Source organism: Patella vulgata, chromosome 9 (genome assembly GCF_932274485.2).
Source record: "Patella vulgata chromosome 9, xgPatVulg1.2, whole genome shotgun sequence".
Lineage (NCBI taxonomy): Eukaryota > Metazoa > Mollusca > Gastropoda > Patellidae > Patella > Patella vulgata.
Genome location: NC_065887.2, coordinates 36,238,398 through 36,265,906, shown reverse-complemented (window position 1 = coordinate 36,265,906; position 27,509 = coordinate 36,238,398). Strand labels below are relative to the sequence as shown.

The 27,509-nt window shown below is 35.4% G+C and overlaps 1 protein-coding gene across 4 annotated transcripts in view; it reads right to left on the bottom strand.

The window, feature by feature from the left end:
• Nucleotides 1-27,509, bottom strand: part of LOC126832302 (5'-AMP-activated protein kinase subunit gamma-1) — a 134,610-nt gene that overhangs the window by 84,906 nt on the left and 22,195 nt on the right. The window contains exon 1 of one of the 4 annotated variants that reach the window (XM_050563031.2): nucleotides 14,035-14,194. The exons of the other annotated variants lie outside the window; for them this stretch is intronic. Coding sequence (XP_050418988.1) covers nucleotides 14,035-14,037 — 3 coding nt within the window. The 5' untranslated portion in view covers nucleotides 14,038-14,194. Of the gene's footprint in view, nucleotides 1-14,034; nucleotides 14,195-27,509 lie in introns of those variants that run through there. 4 annotated transcript variants of the gene reach the window in all.

Genomic DNA, 27,509 nt, shown 5'->3' with positions numbered 1-27,509 from the left:
AAAATAGCCTTATTCTAAGTACTAGATGTGTTTTTCGAATCCCCGGCTGTACGTGACAAGAAGTAGTGTCGCCAGTCCAACCTCGTGGGTTTTCTCCGGGTCCTCCAGTTTCCTCCCACTGCTAAAGACCCCTACCCGCAAGCGAATTATTGAAATAAAATTAAACCATATGTTAGTCCCGAAATGACCTAGTTTGTGTCGAGTGGACATTAAACCCCATTTCTCTCTCTCTCTCACTAGATGTGTTAGTGTCCTACCTAGTACCTGTTGTGTAAATTATCCATTAAATCCTATTTTACTTGTCCAAAGAGTTCAAAAATATTTTTAAATCCAAGTCACCTTTGAAAAGCTTTACGTCAGGCTTTTCAAATCATTTAGTTGAATTTTTCCAATTTTTTAAATTAGGTGTGTTAAGATGAAATTTGTATCATCAATTAATTGGAATATTGTAAAATAGTACAATTTGTTGACCAGAATAAAGATTGGGACATATTATTCAGTTACAACAAGAGTGGTATTGAGCCTTTAAGATGGCTCTGACCAAACTATTCTTTTTTTCAGACCAATCTACAACATTGACTACTCTTAAACTCAATTCAAACGGAAAATCTACTTTACACTTGCCTGAACTAGCAGTCTTCTCTTAGACAAAGGATTTTTATAATAAATATTTAATTATGTTGAAGATCATTACCGAAGGTCATGCTATTTTTCTACTTCCATAACCATCATCTTTTTGTTTTGTCTAATGTCACAATGGTATTTGTTGTCAATCAATTAATAAAATTGAATTTCCTTTTAGTCCACAGAAGTGTTTCATTTGAAATTTTCATATCAAATTCTTAAATTGTTTTTTAATCTTTCTGATTTTCTGTAATATAACAACTACATATGATACCTTTCTATATTGCAAAAATAACATTATGGTTTTAATGGTCAATCATTGTGGCTCAGTGAGTAAGACGTTGGCTCACCAACCTGGAGGTCCCATGTTCAATCATGGTTTTATCCGAGAAAGTTCATTTGGATTTCAGGCATGGCTCCCTCTATCAGTGGTGTACGATGGAGGGCCTTACAAGGGTCAACATATAGTCAATTCAGATAGAATGAAAAACCGAGATCCTGAGTACACACAAAAGATTTCTTGACAATTGGAATTTTGATATAAGAGTAGGCCATAGTGCCGCTGTATGGACAAAAATAACTCATCACACACTGCATGGGATAAGCCCATCATTAACGCAGTTGGTGCAGAAAAGTAGGACATTAAACCCCATTTCATTTCATTTCACTTTGATTGATATTTTCTACATTGACTGAACTAGTAACACAGAATTCAATTGTTATATCAGATAATGAATTACCAGTATCCAATCTAATAAATTGTGAATCAACCAAAACATCTAACAACACCAAAAAATATTTCAACTCTAGTAACTCACTACTCACTTTACGATCAAAACAAACCACAAAAGCTCTCAGTCGCCACAGATTCATTGATAAGAGATAATATAATCAATTAGGAATTCTCTGTTCTCCATCAGATGTTTTCAACAAATGCTGGTCTGTCAGGAAGAATCACTACACAGCAACTTGAAAAACAACAGAACTACATTTCAATTGACATTTTACTCAGATAAATAAGGAACAAAAAAAAATAGTGCCAGTAAATCTTCATACGTGAGCCAAACTCGACCTTAGTCAACCCAAACCTACTTTCAGGAAGACTTGTTTATTCAAGACACTAAAGCATACATGTACAGAAGCCTAAACATGTCAACGCTTGGCCTTCATTCAGGTTTTCATTATGGCCTCTCAGTTGGATTAATCGCCACCTTTACAAGAACTTTATGTCTTTTCTGAACCTGGTGCTTAGTTCAGAAAAACAATTTTTGTCCTCCAATATGGATTCTTTGATAATAAATTCAAACTGTATAAAAGATTGAGAAAAAACTTACAGCTTGGAAGTAAAATGATAGTTGTGTAAAAATGGATAGAATATTACATGGTCATTTATTATGCTGACAATGACAGAGACCGCAGGGAAATTCAAACACAAAGAAGCTAAATCTCTAACTCAATATTGTCCATATTAAACACATCAAGTGGAATTCAATATTGGTCCATTTCAATCAATATTGATGCTATTTATCTTGCCGTGAAAATATAGGATCCTAATATGCAACATTTAAGACACAATGAATATTTTAAAATTAGTATATGAGTCATGTACCCTATGGTTTCGGGCGCCATTTGTAATGAACAATGACAAACAAATCCTATAAGATAATGTGGAAGTTATTATTAATGGCTGATTCACAAACGACAAAATAATAATTAAAAAATGTGTAGAATGGACTTAGTAGACTTAATAGGTGACCGTTTAATTTGGACTGTTTGCGTATTACACCGAACATATAACTGATTAGAAATTACAATATTTCTTTTTTAAATATGAATATAAATCACTTTATATACATTCATATTACATTAAATTAAGCTCTGAGATAATACTTCTGCTCATTTTGGTGTATACATCTACATGTAGGTCCTATAGGATTAGATTGGAGTGAGGCCAAAATGGTGGCAATCCTTCATACTTTTATTTGTTTGTTTGACATTATTTTTTATGAATGTAGGAGAAAAAAATATGCTCTGGACACGTGCCTGATGCTGTGTTTTTCTGGTGTGGTTTTCCAGAAGTGATTTCAGACCACTTATCTATTACCACTTCTCATTTGTGGAAATCATAATTTTTGTAATGCATGTATGATAGAAAACTATTTTATAGGATGTACTTGATAATCTAGACTACAATATGGCTGGATATGGGAGTTTCCCTTTTGAACAATCATATGATAGGGCAACAGAGTGCATGGATCATAGAATGGCACATTATAATAGCTCTTTCGCAAAATATTGCTGTAAGCTACTTAGATAAGAAACCTCATATCTCAACCCTTTTAGCTACATTCTTGTAGAGCTCTATAAGTTACTGTGCTCCATTTGATGAGATATTTCTGCATAGTAAGCAGAAATTAGTTTCTCTACTAGTACTAATTATAGACTGGTGAAAACATAATCGGTTTGATCACAGTGTAAAAAATTCCATCTGTCAAAATGAATTGACATGTCAAATTGAACCTTGGTCCAGAACCTAACACTTAGAGCCCGTTCAGACGCTTATTTTTAAACCAGTTCATAATTGCTGGGGTTTTTAAGACAGCATCGTGTTGCGTTCACACGTACTATAAGCCAAACCAGTTTAACTATTCTGACCTCTTCGGTCAGAGGTTAGAGTTAACTGCGCATGGGTAGCTTCATATTCTTTATTCGGTTCTCGCACGCTTTCGATAACATTGGCACTGTCTGACCCCAATATTTTTACAGGAATGTAACTAACTGCGTACTGCGCATGCTCGAAGCAAGCTGGAGCTGGGGTTTTTAAGCCAACCCGTTCAGACGGCTAAGATGAACCAGTTTAAAATAAAAAGCCTTCTCGAAGACAGGTCGCGAGCAGGGGTTTTTAAACTGGTTTATTTGCCCCACATTTGCATTCAGACGCTTAAGTTAAACTGGTTTAACGATCCCCAGGGTTTTTAAACCAGTTCAACTTAAGCATCTGAACGGGCTAATAGTTAGAACTTTATATCTTTATTTTTAAACCAGTTCATAATCGCTGGGGTTTTTAAGACAGCATCGTGTTGCGTTCACACGTACTATAAGCCAAACCAGTTTAACTATTCTGACCTCTTTATTCGGTTCTCGCACGCTTTCGATAACATTGGCACTGTCTGACCCCAAAATTTTCACAGGAATGTAACTAACTGTGTACTGCGCATGCTCGAAGCAAGCTGGAGCTGGGGGTTTTAAGCTAACCCGTTCAGACGGCTAAGATGAACCAGTTTAAAATAAAAAGCCTTCTCGAAGACAGGTCGCGAGCAGGGTTTTTTAAACTGGTTTATTTGCCCCACATTTGCGTTCAGACGCTTAAGTTAAACTGGTTTAACAATCCCCGGGGTTTTTAAACCAGTTCAACTTAAGCGTCTGAACGGGCTAATAGTTAGAACTTTATATCTTTAAATGTGTTTAAATCATCCATTAATAATATTAATATCTTTTCTTTTCTGGTGTGTTTTATAAATTGTTTGAGTTATTAAAATGTTATCAATTCAATCTCCATTTACTGAATAAAACTCACTTAACTATTAATACAACAGCTTGCCTTTAACAACAAAACACAGACCTTAGTCTAATCAAATGTGTTAGAACACAGAATAAATCAACTATGTTAAAAGAAAATTATACAAAAATCAATTTTATCTGCAAAACAATCCTAGAATCTAATATATATTGAGAACATGTTTGTCAACAATATTGTTATTCTAAAATGCACAGCATGTACATTATAGGAGCTGATCAAAATCATAATGCAAAATTAATGGAACAATATTCAAGAACAATATTCAAGAACAATAGTCAAGATGAAAAGCCAAATATACTGCGATTATAAACAAAAAACAGTATTCTTCCCCCCCCCCCCTTAAAAAATATACTGGTCAAAAAATTATTGCGATCTAATATTTGCATAACTTTTTATTGACAATATTCCATCTTTATTGTCTTATCACACAACTGATGAATAACTTGTTGCTATTCATCAAGCTGAAAATGGTGACCTATGTTTTTTATTAAACTTTTAATCATCTTCATGTATTACTAATGAAGAGTGACTCATCAGTGAGTAAGAGTAAGATGTTGGCTCGCTAACCTGGAGATCCCGGTTTCATTCTTGGTGTTGATCAAGAAATTTCTTCAGGATTTTCAAGCGTGCTTTCCCCTTGTCAAAGTGTCATAGTGCAGAACAGAGAGCCTGTAACTAACAATGTCCAGTTAGCTGGAAAACTTACATTGTCATGCTTACATTGGCATGCACATAAAAAAAACCTTCAAAAATTGGAATTCAAAATTTCCTTCCACACTAGCACACAGTATGGCCGTCTTCATTAACCCGGTTGGAGCGAAAAAAGGAGGAGTTACACCCCACCCCATTCATTCATTCATTCATTCATTCATTCAATGTAATTGTAATGAAGACTTTTCAACCATAATTCACTTTAATTCTAAATATGGAACATGAATATTGGGCTTCTGGCATATTTGTGTTTTAATTTGTGCCTTCCTACATCATTTTTTTTTTTTTTTTTTAATTCAATTATCTATTAAAGTGGTATGGCAACTATCGTTTTTTTTATACAAACTATTTTTGTTTTCAGTGGCTTATGGCATAATACAGTATCAGTTGTTAAAGGAATATCATATATGCTTGCGTACATAATAAACACAATCCAACGCAATTATATTCAAATCATTTCTTTTTTGCCAATAAGGAAAGCACATTTTGTGTAGAAATCGAATCAATTTAAAACTGTATCAATCATGAAAAAAAGCAATTCTCAGATCTATGGACAAAATAATGAAATGTGTCATCGGTACTCAGGTCTGAACAATATACATGTAAACAACAAAGTCCTCAATACAATTAAATAATATTTTGCTTATTATTCTTACTTTAGTATACAGGACTGTAATCTAACCTATATATCCCATGCTCTGTACATGTAAGTGAGAATTCTACATCTATTTTCATCAAAATTTTGGGTGTGGGTTTTGCAAAATACATCATGGTGTGGTGGGACATTTCATGTAGGACTGAAAACATGTAGGTAGCACTAACTGTGAGGAAATAGATCACCAAGCATACAGTAAAACCTGGTTATCCAACCACTCTTACACATAACCAAACTGCTACTCAAAGCAAGTACATATAAGTTGTTAATTTAAAACGTAGGTGTTTTAAAATATGACAAAGATCATCCCCCCCGCCCCATTTTTGTTTACCAGTATGAAGTTTGGGGTCAATTGGACACTGGAAGCACTTTAGGACAGAATCAGTGCTAACCTTTAACCTTGCTATCTCAACTACATCTATCAGCAATTTCTTACAACTACAACTAAAAGAATCTAAATCAGTATCCTGGCGGCTTATTAAATCTACCTATTCCAAGTCTCCTTTTCTGGCATCAAATCTTACATAAATTATTATCTAGATAAACCCATAATTAACTCTCTAGACCATCATATGGTTTAGATATTGAGTGGATTAGACAATATCCGCCACTCGTTGAAACTGCTGATCAAAGAACTGAAAATCGAGAGTTCATTTATTATCGTGGAAATGGTACTTCACAATTGAGAAAATAAACAGTTAATTGGCAATCTGCGAGACTAATTAGGCTATTACTGGTCAAAACTTCAAACACTTATAACTTCGCTCAGAATAAAGGAATTTGACTGAAAACCTCAAAATATCCATTTTTTTACTATCTATTTTTAAAGAAGGGTCAGCACTTTATCTAAATCTTACATAATATAATATAATGCATCTTTAAAGAAAAGCTCACTTAAATATTTAAGAATACAATCTTTTCATTGGCTTCAAAATAAAATATGTGAAAATGTTAGTCCATAGGTTCTACTGTATTTTACTTGAGCTTATTTATAGATTAGATGATGCAATATTTACATTTTAAAAGCAAATTGGTCAAACCGGTTTTTAAGTGATATGTAAATATTTATACAACTAGCATTCTAATTCTAACTGATGTGAAAAATGAACAAAGAGGACAGACAAAAATTTATCAAGCACATCTTTTATGCATATAACATACATAATATGTGCAAAAAAAATCCTTTGTTGGGTTATGTTAGTGAAAAGTCAACATATTTTATAAGTAGAAATGGTTGGCTGTTCAAAGACTGAACAATATTCAAAGGATTGGTTTAACAGTAATCTGCACATAATTGAACACTTAATGGCTGTGGTCGGTGATGGTTGCGTAACCTATCTTGATAAATATTCAACAATAAGTCATCCAATACAGAGCATGGTTTTAATGTCTCGGTACCTCCGCACAAATTATTCAGCATTCCTTATTAAAGGGACTATCCCGAATTGAACAGAGTCTCAAAAATAAAAGTCCGGGTACGTATGAAATTTAAGCGCCAAAATATAAAGGAATGGTGTATTTACCCTGTCTCAAAATTTCAGCTCAAAATATTGAGGCATTTGGACGTGAACATCAACACTGCTTATCCGGACACGTAACCCTTTTAAGATATTGGGTCAATTCTTTCGTTGGGTGACCTGATAATCGATTCCCGTTCCTTTGGAGGTTTATACAGTGAATGACCCATGTGCTGTACTTGCTAATGAAAGGTAAATTTCACCCACACATTATTCTTATAAAATAAAAGTCTGGTTTTATCCAGACAACGCATAATACAGCTTGGGGCACCGGTCCCCACTTTCAGATTAAGACTGACGGGTTTAAGTTGTTTGAAAACGTATCAAATATATTGAGTTAGTTGCTCGGCCCTAAGGTAGAGGATGTTAAGGGATTTTAACACAAAAGTAACCAGTTTTATTCTCCAAAATATTATCGGGATTGGCCCTTTAACTACTATATAATTGCTCGTAACAGTTTCATACCAACTATATGCAATCGTGAAAAACACAAAAATAAGCTTTAATTACTTAATGTTCAAGAATGTAAGCTTAACTAATTTAATTTTAGAAAATACTATTTTCCAAAACTCGCCTAATTGTTAAAAATGTAAGTCCTTGCCTATTTCTTTTTGAGGGTCCCTGATCTCCTGAAGTACCACACCACACAAAACAAAATCGACAAGACAAACCTGCTAACAAGACAAACCAGAGATAAGCATCCATTGTGCTGTACAGCCCCAGGCTTCACTCAAATGAAAAAAAAAAGACTCTTAAAAAAAATAGAATTGTTTTTTATTATATATCCACTGTCAAATCAACTCCAAATAAAATATTTATATTTGCTGAATAAGGTATTGAGTTGTGATGTATATGTAGGCTGTTTAATGAGACATTCCACCAAGCAAAATCAAAAAGAATCCCAAAGAAATGACATCAAAAGATAAATGCTTGGAAAAACCTATCTGTAACCTCAATCTGTATGTTACATCGTTCATGATGGTGAGGGGCGTATTTTATTACTCATGCGGAATAGTTCAATATATATCGTGCTTAACATGATTAACAGTCTGGAAGTGTTATTACCCTAGACATTAAAAAGCACAAATAGAGTATTTCTAACATTCACATCAACATACTTTATCTTACCAATTCCGTTAATTAATTTCTAATTTACTCAAGTCTCATCACATGATAGTGCTTAAACCAATTCCACAGATATTTAGGATATTATCAAGAGTTAGAGGAAATCACAGACATTAACCATGAAAATGGTTCTCAAAGAAATTACAGACGACATTACTCACAGATGGAATGAATGGAACAGTCAGTTAATCAATGTGTACTTCGGTGCTGCTATTTAACGAAAAGTAATATTGCTATTGTGATATAAACTATATATACATAATGAAAAGGTTAATAGATTTTAAGCATTGATCTATGAGAAAAAAAGACATAAAATCATTTTTAAAATGATCAATACGACCAAAATAAATATTATCATCTTTTTTAAAGTCTTATGCACTTTAAAAAGAATACTTAATCCTTTTCTTAATCCATGCATGAAATAAAATATATAACAATCTATATAACAAGCGGTTATAAACATGTATTTCAAGTTTCATCAAATTCGGATAAATATTGTGTCCACATTCCACAACCTTGATATACCATATTTTTACACTATTAGCATACGAGGAGGCAGTCCGGAATTCATACTCAACCGACATTACGGAGTAACGGTGATATATTAGAACGTTTTTTTAAATTGGATAACAATTGTGACACTTAGAGGGATCACACGATAAAAACGCAATTTTTCGTACAATCAGGGGTCATAACTCAGGAAGTTACGATCCAAATGATCCGATATGCGTGAATATCGACAGGAGCCAAGATCTTTGAGTTATAAACATGAATTTCAAGTTTCATCAAAATCAGATATAAATTTCATACTGAGCAGATAATAACTTTTGCAGTTTAATGTTTCAAAAGATTCTACAAAGTGAACCAAGGGCCATAAGTCTTGAAGAAATTAACAGAAATCTGACGACAAGAAAGTGTTGACAAAAAACGGACCTTGTGAGCATGTAAATAGTCAAATATCAAAATCTGCAGCTATATACCAGTAGTCTTTCCCTGTCGCATTGATTAGCCTATAAACAGGACCTGATATTTAAATAAAATCAAACTGCACAGTTGTTCAGCTGTGCATGAAATGGTCTAAAACTAGTCAAGCTATGTAAGACTGTTCAAGCAGAATAATAATAAAATTAAATACCGGTAGCGGTATTTGTAGTAATATTCTGTAGGTTACAGGTAGTCAATGCGGTTATGGTGGACAAATGACAACACAATGAAAACCATTTTTTTAACAACCTGTAAAGATATCTTGCATGTAAATAATAAATAAGAGTATAAAAGTCAACAACCTTTTTGTTGCCATTATCTCAATATTTAATCTTATTAATTATTCAAGTAATGTTATCTGGAGGATCTTGACAATAGGTCATTCGAGAGTTGTTATCTCTGTTGTTTCAGTTTGTAAACAACCTGATAAAACAAACCATCATATCACTGAATATTCAAAGTTGGGGTCAGGTCAGTCAAGTCACTTAAAGCGGGACTTCTGTCGACTTCGCAACTGGAAGCAACTACTTTTAACCAGTTGCAAGTTTGCCTATCTCATCAAATCAGCAATTGAGAGCAACTGAATTTGGGGCAGTCACGACGTCACGTCGACTGTTAGCTATTATAATTAACATGTGACTGTTAATTTATTTATCACATGATGAACAAAACGGCGACTACTTTAGAAGAATTTTATGTTACAGAAGGTTAAACAGAGGCAACTGGCTTCAACTGACTGGAACTTGTTGCTTTGAGGTGTAAAGCAGCGCTCAGGTCAATCTTTTTCAGTTTCATTCAGTTCAATTCAGTGGAACCAGTTGCTGAAGTCAGTTGCTCTCAGTTGTAAGGTTGACACAAGCCCCACTTTACACCTGAGAAGTGACTCTAACACCTGGCTTATGTGGCCCTTACAATGAATGAATACTTGGTTTGAACTGGCCTATCTGTGACTAGAGGTCCAAGAAACAAAAAACATCATCCGGAACAACCCAGACTGCTATTGTCTCAGACAGTTGTTTTCAGTGAGTTTCACATACTCTAAATAATTTTATGGTTTACTGGAGACACAAGTTTTAGCACAGGCCAAGGTAGCCAATAGGAACTAGTTTACATGATACTACAACGAAATGGGATAACCACCAATTTAAATGATCACGTGAATGCCATGTGGTTTCAGTTGGCAATACTGGGTGACATGACCTGAGTGCAGTTACGATCCAGACCAACCAGTTTATAAATGTTTACCTATCCCTGATTATGAGCTACACACAAGTTTTAATAAATGCAATTATGTTTCAAACGATCAGATTGTGGTAGGCTGCAGGCCAATTAAAAATGCCTAGATGATGTTCATCTTCAAATCTTCAAACTAACTGATAATGAAATGAAATGAAATGGGGTTTAACGTCTTACTGTTCTGCTCCTATACTGGGCTAATGAAGACGGGCATACGCCATACAGTGTGCTATGAGGGAAATTTTGCCCGGGCAGCGGCACTATCGCCTACTCTTATATCGATTTCCAACTGCCAAGGGATCTTTTACGTGCATTCCAATGTATACACAGGACCTCGGTTTTTCGTATCATCCGAAGGACTAGGCAGCAATCCTTGTCAGGCCCTCCGTTCTGCACCACTGACAAGGGGAAACGACGTCAGAAAATCCTGATGAACTTTCTCGGCCAATGCAGGGATCGAACACCCGACCTCCAGACTAGCGAGCCAGCGTCCTAACCATCTAGCCACCGTGGCTCCCAACTGATAATGAAGTACTGTAGATGAAGTACTGTAGATGAAGTACTGTAGATTCCTCGTTCGATTAAAATTATTTCAATAGAATATAGTTATTGGGTTTTAAAGGTTAAGAAATTCAACATCCACTCCACACAAGCATGATCATATTGGGACTAACATGGAGCATCTTCATTTCATTTGCTTGATCCAGTGGTCTTTAGCAGTGGAAGGAAACTAGAGAAAACCCATGAAGTTAGACCAGGTGATCCTGTAGTCTTTGTCAAAACCACATTGACACAATGACAAATGGACAGATTGTTGGACAAAAAGATAAAATGCTTTCACTGAATATCAAGGCACAATCATGAAATGGCACAGCAGACATAGTGCCACATGTGTCTGCAGCCACCATTATTGGAGCTCGGTGACTCAGTGAGTAAGGCATTGGTTCTCCAAGTTTATCGGGATTTTGCGGGGTGGTTTCCTCTTGTCAGTGTTGTAGAATGGAGGGCCTGGCATGGAACAATATATAGTCAAATTCATTTCCAATCCAACCGATAACTTTGTTTTTAGGGAAAGTAGAAAAATGTTAACGTTTTCCCGCAGCATGCAGACAATCTATAATGATTTCACTTTTAAAGAAAATGATTTACCCGTAAGATGGTTTTCACCCAAAATGACCTTTTATTTATTTTATGGTTTTCTTCATGTGAAATGAACTAGGGTTTAACTGGTTTAACTTCCTACTGTTTTGCTCCGACTTTCTTCAATGTAAAATATAATAATTATCAGAATTCGTAGATGAATAATGTGTTGTGAGCAGACGTTAAATCTACTTTTAATGTGCTAATTGGCGACAAAGTGGTCCTCATGGAAATCAGTTCACTTTTCAGCAAAGAATTTTACCTCATGGAAATTAGACGTATTGCCAGTGCCGGATTAACCATTAGGCAAATAAGGCATATGCCTTAGGGACAGCCAAAAATCCAGTTTAAAAACAAAGTTGTAATCTAGCTAATTTAATCTTATAGTAAACGAATTACAGTAAGTACCCTAAAAAAAAAATTGGTTCTGAATTTCCTTGTAATAAATTTTTTGTTAAATTTAACTTTCTTCCTTTTATCAGTGAACCCAGAATATCTGTATTATCAGGACACCTATCAAAATGTGCCTTAGGTCCAGCAGAGCCTTAATCCGGCACTGCATATTGCACATAGACTAATAAATGCCCATGACTATACAATCATCTGTACAAATTTGTCAATAAATTTATACCAGTTTATTCATAGCCTTTATTAAAAAAATATACTAGGCCTAACCCAATTACTCTGTACTAAATTGTGTCCTTTAACAAAATACTAATGATTAGTAATTAAATGTATATGCGCTCTCACATGTACTTATAGACCAGCTAACAGTGTAACAGATGGTCATTATTATTATTAATTCTTATTAATCTGATAATGACCTTTTAAAACAACATTAATCAAAGACTATGACAATGCTAAATTTGACAATATTTGTTCAATTGTAAAGCAGAGTGTAAATCACACCAGTTTGACTTAATGTTTTTTTAGGAACACATAATCATTTTGCTTCAAAGTGGATATCTATTTTTAAATACCTAGAGTGAACTGAATTTGACAATGATTTTGTTTAATTGTTATGCAGATATGTAATTGTTTTCAATATTGAATGATCTGAAGACATGTCGCTCTATCTTGTAGAGGTCACTTCTGGAGATCGCTACTATATTTGTAATTAAATTATTTTTAATTGACAAGATGTCAAAGGCAGTAAAATAGGTGCTGGGCCATTGGAACTATGGGGCCCAGCTGAGAGGGTTTGATTGGTGAGAGTGGGTGGGGTGGGGATATTCGCCAGTTGCAGGAAAGGATGTGTGTTCTGCCCACACCACCAAATATGGAGACATGAGACAAAAAGGTTTCATTTTATGGAGAAAGAGAGAGCGAGAGAGAGATGGGGTGATATATTAATCACAACTTCTTCTAACTCCCTTTACTCCAAGCTTTTAACCTAATCAATAATCTGCCTTCCAATTCTCTTAAAAACATAACTAAACACCAAGGCAAGTGTTAATCTGTTTCTCTGCTTATTGACTGTTTACACTGGCTACTGATGGCAATTGGTATACTGTCTTCAAAAACTCAAAGACATGGTACCCTGGCTGTTTCTTTGTTAGCAGGGTAATCTGTGTGATCAATAAGAAGAAGCTATACCGTACTATATTTCTCTTTTGGCTGAATGCAAGTCTATGGTTTCATCTTGGTGTTGGATATGAGAAAGTTCATCAGGATATTCCGATGTGGTTCCCCCTTGTCACTGTCACTCAGTGGTGTATTTCGGGGCAATATTTCCCTCATAATAATAGTCATAATAATAGGCTTACACCTACATATAGGCCTAATATATGTCCGTCTTCATTAGCTCGGATGCAGCAGTTAACCCCCATTCCATTTCTATTTCTGGTTTAGTTTATTAATCAACTTTTGTTTGCTAGTTGAACCTGCTTTTCCCCGTCTGCATTCACGATTTCCGCACTCACGACATGAAGTTATTGTTCGCCAAACAGTTGAAAATGGCGGACGTTGAACCCGTATCTAACCGCCTCTTTGAACAGTGAAAAAGAACAGTAATAATAATGTCACACGATGACGATAGCTATAAATATTTCAATAAATGGGAGTCGAGTATTTTCCTCGAAATCACGAGAAAGACGAGCAGTTAAATGAATGAATTTGAGCAGTCATGCCGTAGTACAAGTAAGCTCATTGACTGAGTCATTCATATTAGCTCAGTGTCAGCTGATGAAAAGTCAAAATAATAAACGACACTTCTAGTTCTTTAAAGTTTATAAAAAAAACGTAGAATATTGTCATTGGGTGATCACATAGGAATATAACCACGTGGAAATACTAATATACATCATTCTGCCATGGACCAATCTCACATGTCTAAATTCATTCATGAACGTAGCGGCTTGTATGATCTATGTCTCTTTCTTTGAGTTGAAAAGTTTATTAGTATTTTTAGCAACACGCTAACAAAGGAGGAACTAAGTAATTGGGTAATGATTTGAACCTACCATATCCCTAAGATCTGCTAAATCCTGAAGAATCGTTGGAAACGTATTTTCTTTCTTATTTCACTGTTCACCGAATGGGTCTCTGCGTGCACTTGTGATTGACAATCAGTCGACAACTAAAAACTCAAGGCTATAAATAATATGGAAAGCGGAAACCGACAAAAATCAAAAGCTTTCAGACACCGTATCATCTATTAGTGATGCTAAACTGCGTTGTCGATGAAATGAAATACTTACTTCCTACTTTTCTGCCCTAACCGGCTAATGAATACTGGTATACGTCATGCAGTGTGCGATGCGGAAAATTTTGCCCGGATAGCGGTAATTTCACCTACTCTTCATCGAATTCCACCTGCTGATAACTTCCGTCACTGACTTCAACCATACGTCGATGCGACTATATTGCAGGCTGCAAGAACTATATAGTCCTACGTGTTGGGACCTCGGTTTTTCGTCCTATCCGAACGACTAGATGTTGTTCCTTACAAGGCTCTGCACCCCGAAACCACGTTAAAATAAATCCCGGAAAACTGATATTTCATTATATAATACGATCATGTCGACTAGAAGAGAATTTGAAAACGAAATAAGAACGCGATATTTGCACTTTACTTGTCCATTATAAACATGATTTTATATAAAACCTAAATTAAATAATTATTCCCAAGACATGGAAACCACGAATGAAGTGCAAAAAGAGGAGGTTCAATAACTGTCTATATTCGATTCCGAAGTAAACATTTTTAGACATTCCCCCAACATTCTTTTACTATGCCTATTCTAAACAAGTGGTTATTGATGAAGAAACGAATAAATAATACGGATATTTCCTCAAGAAAAATATCTTTGAAGAAAGTGGGCCACAAGCGTGTACAGGAAGTTATCACAGTTTGACACAGTGACCCACAGATTCCTAGAAAGTTAAACGTGTCTGACTTAATATAAATCCAAATGCAAATACTTGACTGGTTGAAATGATCTTTTAACTCGGAAAGGGCACGAAAGATATGTGCACTGTATAGCGACTGCTTATTGATGCGGGCGCGGGGGGGGGGGGGGGTAAGCCCGGCAGTGGCAATGGGCGCACGAATTAAAACAGCTGCATCGGCAGCAATTTATATTCCATGATATGTCATGACAACAATAAATATCAATAACAATGTTTCGCTGTACAGCTTGGGTGGATTAAGAAATAATGGACCATTACTATACGTTACGTCAGTCGTCTATACCACGTCAGGGATTACTTTTCTAATTTGCGCTATGTAAATTATCTTAAGTGTGATATCAGTGGCTTATACATTTGGTTGATTTGAAAATATATAACTGAGCGAAGTGAGTCGGAACATTTTTAAGGAACATCGACATTCAGACAGGTACTCGGAAGGCCATCTTTATAAGCCATAAGTCAACATTATACTCTTGATCCCGTCCTAAATGCACGATTTTTCCCGTTAGAAATGAATGGAAAGGAGTTGGACTGTTCTGCACCGAAACTGTACTATATGAGGGAAATTGTCCGCGGGAAGTGACACAATCTACTCTAATGAATTCCAACTGTCAAGGTTTCTTTAACGTACACGCCAATATATGTACACAGGACCTCGGTTATTCGTCCCATCCGAACGACTAGACACGGTTCATTGCCAGAGGCCCTCCGTCTTGAGCTACTAAATTAATTTATTCGATTTTTTAAAAACATAATGTCGCAATTCCGAGATTTTTTCGATCATGCAGATAATTTTGATGTTGTTATTCTCCGAATAAGCACCGCCTACTGATCAAGGTCGCCATTTTCTTGGAAACCTTACAAAATTTATGATACAATCTTAATTTCTAATTCCTCAGTCAGGTATACTCTACTCAAGCACCTTTAGCAAACCAATGTCTGTTGTTTTTTAAAAAAATAAAAAGTAAAAAGAAATGTGAGCGCCAGAGTAGGAATACATAATTGAGTCGGTGGTGTATTTTTAATAAATGTGTCGGCTGAAGACAAGATAAATATGTTCACCCTTTTATTATTCCATTTCCTGTGCCAGATATTGCCAGACGTAAAATATAATAACAAACCAGAGGCAGATAATTTTAAAGGGTCTGCATGTCAGCTTAAAGGGATTAAACTTTGGAGTCATGTGCAACAGGAACAGAGTCCACCTCGTCCATGACACATTTTTGAGCTATAACTGGACCAATGACATCCTCACAAAATTAGAGCTATTCGATAATTATACTGTAATGATTGGTTGTATAGATTTATTATTAAACGAAGGATAATGTGCCATTAAAATTGACAATAAATAAGAAATAAAATGTCCTTACATACACAATTACTTGCGAGTACCAATTTTATAGCAAAAAGATAAAAAAAAAATATTTGTTTATTGTTCAAGTCGGAGCCAGACATGTTTTCCTGTAAAACAACGAGATTTATTTTAATGTCCGGTCAGCGGCTTTTCCCTTCATCTGTCTTGAGATTCCATCCCAGAATGTCTTCCGGGTTTTTACCTCAGTAAATACAGCGTGTTTGAGCTCTAGGATGAGCTAAATTCACGATATAAACATTTCCATGACCTGATAATCTGGCAAGATTCTACGTTGATATGATCTGATATATTTATGATTTTACGTCGAGATTTTTACCTTGCAGTAAAACTGAAGCTTCCTTATACAGTCATATTGTAAATTTATGCTTGGGCGATGTCAAACAAAAGTGTTTATTAAACAGGGTTAAAACCCATAAAATATTCAAAACGATTTTGACGAAAAAATTAAAGAGAGAACAATTATGTTATTTTACAATATTAAATTAATTTAGGCGTACCACAAAACCAGCAATTTGTAACTCAGAAATTGGTGTTACCCACGGTGTTTCAGTCAGTGAGTAAGACGTTGGCTCGCTAACCTGAAGATCCCGTGTCCGACCCATGCGTTGGTCGAGAAAGTTCACCGGGATTTTCCGGCGTGGTTCCTGCGTGTCAGTGCATGGTGCAGGACCGAGGACCTGGCAAGAGACAACGTATAGTCATTCTGATGGAACGGAAATCCGAAGTCCCGTGTACACATTGGCGTGCACGTAAAAGCTCCCTTGGCATTCGATATACAGGAGTAGGCTGTCCGGGCAGAATAGAAGAAAGTTAAACCCCATTTCAATTCATTTCGTTGTGGGGTTCAAATTTGGGACTTGTTTGACGGTTTCATTTGGACCTAATTACCACAAAATTATCCAGGGGAGGGGTGGGACTAGATACGTCGTGGATTTTCGCACCTGCCCAATTTCCCAATGCAGATTTGTGAATGAAATGAAAAGGTACGATCCCGGTCGGATTAATCTTGCACGGGGCCCTGGCTGAAAATGTCACTGGGGCCGTTGCCACAACAGTGAAGAAAAGGGGGGATTGTCTGATCGTTGTCCGTCACTCCCAGACTTAATGTCCCCTGATGGTACAATTTTTTTCAGGACTAATTTCGGGGCCCCGTTAATATTGGGCTATCCGGCTGTTGCCCAATCAGCCCCGCCCCATGCCCCACTCCCTTTAATCACGTCCTGGATATAATGGCATATGTTATCGATTTATAATACAACTCATAACGTAATGAATACAAAATCAATTAAATTCAATTGAATTCTATAATCGTGTATATAATATACAAATGATGGTAGCTACAAAGAAAAGAGCTTTTTAAATAATAATAATAATATCATTAGTGTATTAATTTTTGCCCATTGGAAGTCATGACTACATGGTTATAAAATATTAAATTAAAGCCATTTATTCTGTAAATGATATTCTGGTGTAATTTAATATTGTTGAAAGAAATAAAAAACTCTATTGTGTTATATATTATTGGATTTATTTCTTTCTATCTTTCAGTCATCACGTCGACGAATTGTATTACAGAAAAAATGAATGTTCAGCTATAAGCAAACGAATTTCTATATTAACAGAATCATGAACGTCTGTTGAGCACGAGAGAACATCGAACTCTGTCCCGGAATGTCTGTTGTTGAACAAATATTATATACGCGAGGAATGGTTTAGTTTTTCTAGAAATGTTGGCATTTTCCTCGCTGAGCACTGCATCAAAATGTGTGATTGAGCGGTTCACCAGTGTCAGTATTTCAAATTTTTAATAAACTTTAGCCACAAATATTTCTTTCCATTTACGTGTTTCTTATTGTATTAATTAGTACGATTGAAGACGATGAATATTTCTGATGATCATGTTATGATAGTAGACCGTTTAAAAACCAAAGTTCACATGACGTTGGTGGCCGAAACGTCGTATACAGCAAGAACAGTTTGGGATCAGTAGACAGATACACACAATGGTGCCATATTTAATCTTAACGCAGTAAACGGTTATAATGCATGCTCTATTCCTATGTATATTTCATAAAGAACAAAATTACTTACTTTTTATAGAAGAATTCGATCGGATAAATTAACAAATTACACGTTTATGTATAGTCACAGATACCGGTACATTACATTGTAAAAGTTATGCCCAGAAAGCAAATTTGAGCTTCAATATAGCTTTTTTAAAATGTATCCTTGATGAAACGTAAGAAGGGCCTATAATAATGTGAGGATTTTTGAAAGCATGTATATTATGGATTAGAATAAGTTCAAGGCTATGACCTATGTTTATCTAGAGAACTTGATGTAAAATAAACAGATGTTAGTCGATCCACTGCACCTGTTGTGTGTGTCGAGGGTTAAACACCAGACAACTCACCAACGTACAATATCTTACATGTTGGCTCCTCGTGAGTCCAGGTGTCGCATCGCGGAGATCAAACACAATATATTCTATTTATTTGCGAATCAGTCATGGATCCAATTAACTTGAGACTGAATTCACGGCATCCTATATATAATAATATATTTATGATAGCCTGTAGAATATCAGCTTCCAAGATTTTAATCGAAAAAAAGTTGGACAGAAGTAATGTATCTGAAGGTGGTTAAACAAAAATATGCAAGTACATTAACCGTAACTAATTTTAGCCGGGCATCAACCTTTTCACCAAGGAATAATTACGTCAGAAATTTGAGAAGCTTAAGTGCAGTTGTCCCCCTTGAATCGTCCACAGTTGCAACGGTCTCTTAAACCCAAATGAAGATATTTTATACGTTCTTTCGTGGACAATAATTAACTCCATAGTTCTTTCTAGTTGCTATATTATATGCAACTAGAGGGATTAAATAGTAATGTTAACCAACAGTTTATAATAATCGATTCGGACCAGGCGTTAATGTAATAGAGTAGTCGTTACATCGGAGGTAATAATACAAACTGATCCAGACAGAATTGGTGCATTAATTAAAATAGCTTATGTGTTATAAGGTCCATGCTTACTATTTTATGTACTATTTTATGTACCCATTTACATTAATTGTTGTAGAATTTAATTGGCAAAAAAACAAATAATTGTATTGAGAGCTAATAATTAACTCGCACCGATGTAATCCCATTTACTGCTGATCAGTTTGATATCAAGCATGCTTTATGCTATTAAATATTTAAATATAAATATTAGCATAAATAATAGGCCCCCATACTTGTCAAAATCCTATGTCGCTCAGTTTATCAATTGAAATTCTATAAATATTAGAATATGTGGCTACACCACAAAGTTTTTTTTTAAATAAAAAGTACTCACATTACATTTTGAATTGGTCTGACATCGATCAATCAGGGTTTCGCTTCATATAAAAACGTTAAAACATAAACCCACGCGGTGTTTATTTGTAGGTGGGTATAGAGGATGTCATTGATTGATTAGGATATATTTTATATATCCAGGCCTATAATTAGACATATCAATCCTCGCTGCCCTCTAATTATTTAAGTCCATTTTCTACTGTGGTAGGAGGTAGAAGTCTGCTCTTTAATATGACAACATGCACTTCGGTGCTTTATTATCAGTTGAGGCACCCCACCCCAATCGTCCACCCTGAAATTTGGCCGTAGCACCGCTGTCTGGGCAAATTTCCCTCATTATGTCCTGTCCGTTGGTTTGTCTTGTGTATTGTTGATGTGTGATGCGGTCATGGTGTACTTACTTATACACCCGACTTTATTATCCCCGTTGGTGAAAAACGTATTCATTCAACCAAAGTGTTCCGGGGCGCTTTATACTATCTAAAATATAACATTATTGTGGAAAGAGATACAAAATCTGAACTTTCTCTTAAATCATTATCATAAAATATAAATGTGAACTTCACTACATTTTAAAATCGACATACAGAAGCGCCGGACTGTATTTCGAAAGACAGTGTTTAAAGAGTTGACCATACGTTGAAAAAATAGCAGTTTGTTTGGAAATAACTTTATGTTTTGACCTCACTCCACTTTAATACAGCATCTAAAGGAGCAGAAACCTTGTCTCAGAGCTTCTGACTTTATTAAATTCTAAGGTAATTCCCCAGACTCCAAGTCCGCCTTGCCCCCCCCCCCCCGCTGTTGGGCCGTCGCAGGCAATCGGAATTAAGCCACTGCTTGTCAACAGACCATTCATTTAGCCTCTTCAATAAAACTTCTCGAAAAAAAACCCCATGAAATATGAAACAGTTCATTAAATGAAGAGAAAAACAACTATATAAATAATTGACATCGGTACCCATCTCTATTTACCTTAGTATGTGTATCCTATTACCATCGGAAGATAACAATAATATAGCAATACGAACTCATAAATGGTTGATGTCATGAGATCTTTGACCTTTACCGTTTTATTCATAATTATACACTTTTGGCAGCAATGGTTATCCATATAGTTGCTCCAGGGCACGTCTATTATTGACTATGCATATCGTGATAGAGATGTTGAAGATAAAGACTGTTTCAATATTTCACAAGTTCAAATCAACAATTGGTATATTAACCACTATATATCATATCGATCAATATATCCACCTAGTAATGTACACAATATTACTCATATCTATACTGACTGAAACAAAAGACAAATAAATATAGCTTTTCATAGATCACACACATGGTAAGGTTGATTTACTGACATGCAAACAGTACTGGTTAAAAAGCTTTTGGTTCAAAAATTATGAAAACCGATCAAAGTTAGCAAAAGTTATAGCAATCTTTCAAGTTTACAATAATTTATTTTGATTTCATGCGTCATTTTTATTTTTTGACGTCTTATGCCTAGAAACACCAATGTGAAGAGTGTATATTATCTAACCTCTGTAATTAAAGGTTTTATTGACGAAGCACAGTTTCCGGAGAAGGTTTTTTTATGAGTATTTCCCCCCTTGGGTTCCGAGAAAATTCCACAGAACTTAATTGATATGTCCAATTTAGCGTCTTCCATCGCCTTTATCAGCTCTACTGTGTCACGATACACCTTCTGAAATCGTGACCAATTAGTCGCGACCAAACCAAAGGCTCGTCAGAGTTGGAATAAATACCTTCTGAATTATCAGCACGCTTACGCTTTTATAACCAAACAAGCGGTTGCCATGCAAGATGTGCCGAGGTTTTGTATAAAATGAGCATGGAACAGGGAAAATTGATATGGCGCATCCTCTTATTGTCCCAGGCCTTACAACGCATAATATGGAACTGTAGCCATCGCGTTCACAAGGTGTTTTGAAAAGTATGGTAACTCGAGAAAGGAAAGGTCGCGAACGCTGAATGTCGATAGGGTTCGTCTCATGACTTCAATGTTTCACACCACATTTGAAACAAACACGGTTTATCGCTTCCACAAGGGTTTCGAGGGGCGTAACTCCGGAACAGAAGGTCGCGGAATGCTGATTATCAATAACATTCGTCCCTGTCGGACGGACAGGCCACCAGAGAATGACGAGAATCGACAGGTTTCGTGCTCCCATATTCCCAATTCATCAGACTAGAATTGTAGAAAACTCACAAACTTTGTTACGCTTTGTGTATGTAAGGCCATAACCCAAGCAGTTGCACTAAAATCGAATTCAAACAAGGTCTTTTGATCCTCAATATCAAAAACGGAGAAACATTGAGATACAAATTAATATGAAAATGTGGCCGTATAAAAATTTACATAATTGACAGATTTGTATTTATAGCTGTGTGTCGGCAAAAAAAAACCCCGCCACAAAACAGCCGAATCTTTACTAGATGCACACCGGCTGTGCAGGGGGAACGCCACTGGGTCATCAACAGGTTAATTTTTAAATATTTACATACAAAACAAGAAATTGAAACGAAATCAAACGACACGACTGATGATCATAATGATTTTCCTGATGGTACACTTGCTAAGATTCCACGTGCAATTTTTTCAGATTCATAAGGATACATACCATTTTTTCAAAGCATGGATTTTAGATTCTCAAAACACGGGTCTTTCATTTCGACGCACGTTAAACCTACACATTTTGTTTTAATGGCCTAAATTACATCACTTTTGTTAAATATAGATAAAGAAAACATTTACTGGTCTATATGCCTTTAAACCATACATTTTCTCAATATGTTTTCTTATGGCATCAATTACGACCGGGCAATATGTAACATCCACTTAATATTCGATAATATGAAAATTTTTTACCAAACACATTTCCACTTAAATTTCCAGAAATATTATCCCCGCTCAATTTGGCAGAAATTGGGATGGGTCTTTTTTTTAATGGTATGGTGTCTCATCAATATTAAATCGCCCTTAACTGAAGTAATGAAATGAAATGGGGTTTAACATCCTACTGTTCTTCCCCGACTGAACCTAACTAAAGTCTAGAGCAAGACCAATAAACAATAACGATATTGTCTGTTTATATTACGATAACGTAGACTACCAATTAACTAAATTACACGTTGCCAGCGTATATTTGGTATTTGTAGGCATAATGATAGATCGATATAATAACAGGGGGTTCCCCAGTAAAATATAATACCCACCAATGATTTTCTGATCTTAAAATAATTATAGGGCCTGAATCATGTTACATGCTAGTGTTTACGAATTCAAATTTAATTTCTAGCCTGCAAGCAGAAAATATGAGTTAGTAATGACTTCACAAAGTCTAACGCCACAGTTCGGAAAATGACCCCTCTCTCGTCTCCCCATCCCATTATCCATACAAAGACCAGATTAACATTTTGGGGAGCCAGAACATTTTGAAAAATAGATTCGATTTTGTGCATTTGCAGGTACATATTCTGGCAGAGTAACACCAATTAAATAAAATAGAAAAGTAGAACCTTTTTTTTATTATTAGAACAAAAACTGCAAACTTCAGTCAAGGTACAAATACCAGCCAGTCCATGTTAAAATCAAACAGTCACAAATGAAAGGCTATATGAGGAACAGTATCTGCAGATTCGATCAAGTTACGAACCTCAGTCAATCGTATCATTTCAGAAGCTTTCGCCTTGATTTAAGAAGGCCATTATATTACCAAATCTAAATATCCTATCTTTCAATCATTCAGTGGAACTATATATATAGGGCCTACTGATCTTGTACTCAAATCCAAAAGTCTCCCCCCCCCTCCATCCTCGCCAAATGTGGGGTTCCCAGGGACATTTGTCTTACTTTGACCTCCATGCAGGTACTGTATCCCTAGTTTGTAATGAGGGCCCTATTCACAAAAGCTTAAACTTAAATATTTAAAGAATGCACCCTCTTCATTGGCTAAGAAATTTTAACTCACAGCCAAGGAAATGGCTGCATCCTTAAAATATTTTAGTTTAGGTTTTCATGAATGGGGCCCCTGGTCTCTCTTGTCTTTTTTTCTAGTATAAGGACATTACCCTTTAAGTAAGTCATGAAAACAAGATAACAAACGGCCATGGTCATCAATCAACAAAAGGCAAACAAATAAATTGATATTGCCCGAATATAATACCAGGCTACACGTATCAAAAAGGTCATTGTTTGACTGTATATATTGACTGCGAATCAATACACAGCCCACGTGGGTAATTGCCTGAATCAACACAACCCATATTCATATTCAATGTAGGGCGATAAACAGACCCAGATTGAGCCTGTATCCCTGACCGTAATACAAACAGGACACCGTTCAATAAAATGGTTACTGTGTCTTTTTAAAAATGTAGATATTTTCTGTGACAATATATCATCATCAAACTGAATAGTATCCTCTCAACTTAAAAATCTAGAGTAGAAAAATAAATCATTTGCTTTAAATGGATTGGTATTTAGAATGTTTTAGACATTCACGGAAGGCTTTGACTGTAGCATCAAGTAAGTTCTCAGTCTGGGCATCCCAAAGACACCGCATTGCTGACAGTCGGAATCATGATCATCGCTCCTGAATGTATTTTACACACAAGCAGTGTATTCATTGTTATCTAATTTTGGATAACAATTCACTACTGGTAATAACATTTTTTTATGTACGGAATATACATGATATAGGATACAGGTCATCAATTATTCCTACGCTGGGACACATGTCACCAATTATTCCTATAAAACATGCGCCAAAGTTATTTATTTTATTTATAGACTTGTCTGCGATATCACCTCGGTGAAAGCGGACGTTAAATAAAGCTATTTCACACATATTTATAGTCTTTCTCTCCTTTTCCCTGGCGATTCTTGTTGACTTGTTGGTGTAGAATTCAAGAAAAGGGTTTGAATATACATTTTCTGTCAAGTTTTGGTGAATATTCATGATTTTGAGGCGGAAGGATACAAGTGTTAAGAGGTAAGGTTAGTTGAAATGTAGAGTGGAAAATTGGATGTTTCATTTTCTCTACTTCCAGTTTGTGTATCTCAAGTTTTCCATGGTGAACCTCATATTTGCTTTTGAACAAGCGGTTGCCACATGTCGCTCCATCTGTGGTAGAAAGCATTTTATCCAACGAAAATTTGGGGAAAAGTTAGAGCCGGTCTATGAGACGAGAATTAAAATTAGTCAATGGGAAAATCTTGGTGATCTGGGACCATACGCAGTTAAAGGGAGATAATCACTAATTTCAATTACTACCTTTGGATGCAGACCACCATTAATTTCCCCATTGACTTCAATGTTAATTCTGGTCAGTTTGCCCGGCTCCAACTTTTCCCCAAATTTTCGTTGGGCTCAATGCTTTTCACTACAGACAGAAATAAATGGTCATGCCTTTGCAGTAAAATTTGCATGAGGCTACCACCAAAATTTTGAGATACACAAACTTTAAGTAACATACTAAACACATATAACGATTCGTTGTACACATCACCGTCTGCTGAATGACATCTCTTGACGGCGGTAGTCCAATGAGGTATAGCGTAAGGAAGATAAAACGGAAGAAAATGAATTATAAATCTTATTTTAATAAATATTTTTAAGCACTTAATGCACAAATGCTACTGCTGTGTACGTCAAAGAAGTTTTCATCCAATATATTTGAAGTTGATTATCGTCTATATGAAAAGATTTCAACCTTTATATTTCTATCACCTCTTCATTGTCGTTAACAGTTAATATAAAAACATTTCTTGAGTGTTTTCCTCCTTTAAACGATCGTAAAATTTCAACGAGGGGCTAAATTTTTTATTTTATTGTGTATTATACTGTGTAAGGTTTGATATAAAGGTTTTCTATATTTATTTTGTACAGTGATAGAGACGTAATAAAACAGTGTATATAGACATAAGAAATACATGACTTTATTATATACTGCACATATACAACAGTATTTACATTAATAAATGGAGACCTCCACTCAATTCTCTAGGTAAAGTTCAATAACTTCTGCGTGACACACAAAATAAATTTTAATCCCAGAACTACCTAGGCTTGATTATAACCCCAACTGAAACGCAATCGGCATTCGATACTTTAGAGAAAGATCGATTGGCGTGATTGAATTATTTGCCTCAGTTATCCCAGAGAAAAGGTTATTTGCTATTAACAAGACGAATGAGATAATCATCTACGAGGATGGAATATTCGAAGAAATGTCGTTTATTTCATTAATACATTAGCGGTTTCTTGAAATAAATTAGATACTGTACTGACTTTCTATGACGGGAGAAAGAAGGAACCGTGTCGGTGTTTTATCTATAATTTTTTCATAATTCAACTAGGATTGCTGTACCAATCGGTATAGGATATTCTGATTGTTCTACAATCTGCTTAAATTATGTACCGTACACAAGACGATGTATGCTCACTATTTCTGAAGCATACGAAAAGTCGCATAGCTATCTATAATGCACTTAAGTTCTATGATGGCCATTTGCGATAGAGCATTTCACTATTGTTACGAGGATGCTTAAACAGCCCTCCGTCGGCGAAGTTAAAAACTGAATAGTCGTAAAAATAGTCCTAACCCTAACCCTAACCCTTCCCATCTCTTAATTGCTGCCTTCAGTTCTGAAAACGTTGAAAATACTGCTCCTTTTTCAAAGCTGGTGTTGGGGAGATTGGCAGCCATTTTGGAATTCGTTCTAAACTTGGCTCAGACTCGTCGTAACAATAGCCACTTTGTTTTCTTTATAGAAATACAGTCGGAGCAGAACAGCAGAACGTTAAACCCCATTTCATTTCATTTATACAGATATTATTTACAAATATTAAATTTTTGCAATTCAGGGACTTTACCAAACTTTCGACTGCGTATATCGTAAAGATTTTTTCTTTTTGTGCCGGATACAAAACGTTATATACAACATACAACATATATGGAACTAGAGTGTATGACGGTGGCTCGGTGAGCATAGCACGAGGTATCCAGGAAGTTCCAGACTGATGGAGACTGTATATATATATACATGTATATATATAGATTATATATTGATGAAATTTAAGATGGGTGTATAGCTTTAAGTAGTGTACTGTAATTAGCTAGAAAGGTTATCAGTAGGAACATTATAAATAAATAATATATTCATTATACAGATCTGTTTAAAGGGATACACTCATCAGTTTGTTGTTGAAGATTCTAAAGCCCACAGATTGGTACATATCCTTACTATTGGCCAACATCAATGTATAGCATTGTATAGCACTTTATTCTCTCGTTTTCATAAGCTCAGTCAGGGCAGAACAGTAAGATGTTAAACCCAATTTCATTCCATTTATGGCCATAGTCACTGCGATCATATCCTCGTGATATTGAGCTGTTAGTAATACGACGATTTGATGTAGCTGTATTTTAATGAACTTATAAAACTTGGTTGAGCTATTTGTGGGAAAGCTTTCCATTTTTATTGGCAAAAGGTATTTTGAAAATACTTTCGGTCAATAAAGAAGGAGAATTATGGAAGTTTTATTACTTTTCGCCCAAACCCCAAATTTTCCAAAAAGATATCGACTAGCTAACGAATATATAAAATTAAATAAAACGGAAAACTAAACTTATCAGATTGAAACAAACGTAATTCAAGATGAAATTTTCATAAGAAACGACATTTTAAATAATACTTACAGTTTCATGGTTTACAATCCCACCACATTATGAATTGATAAAATGTAACACAAATCTTTGATGGGTCCTAGAAAGTTATCATG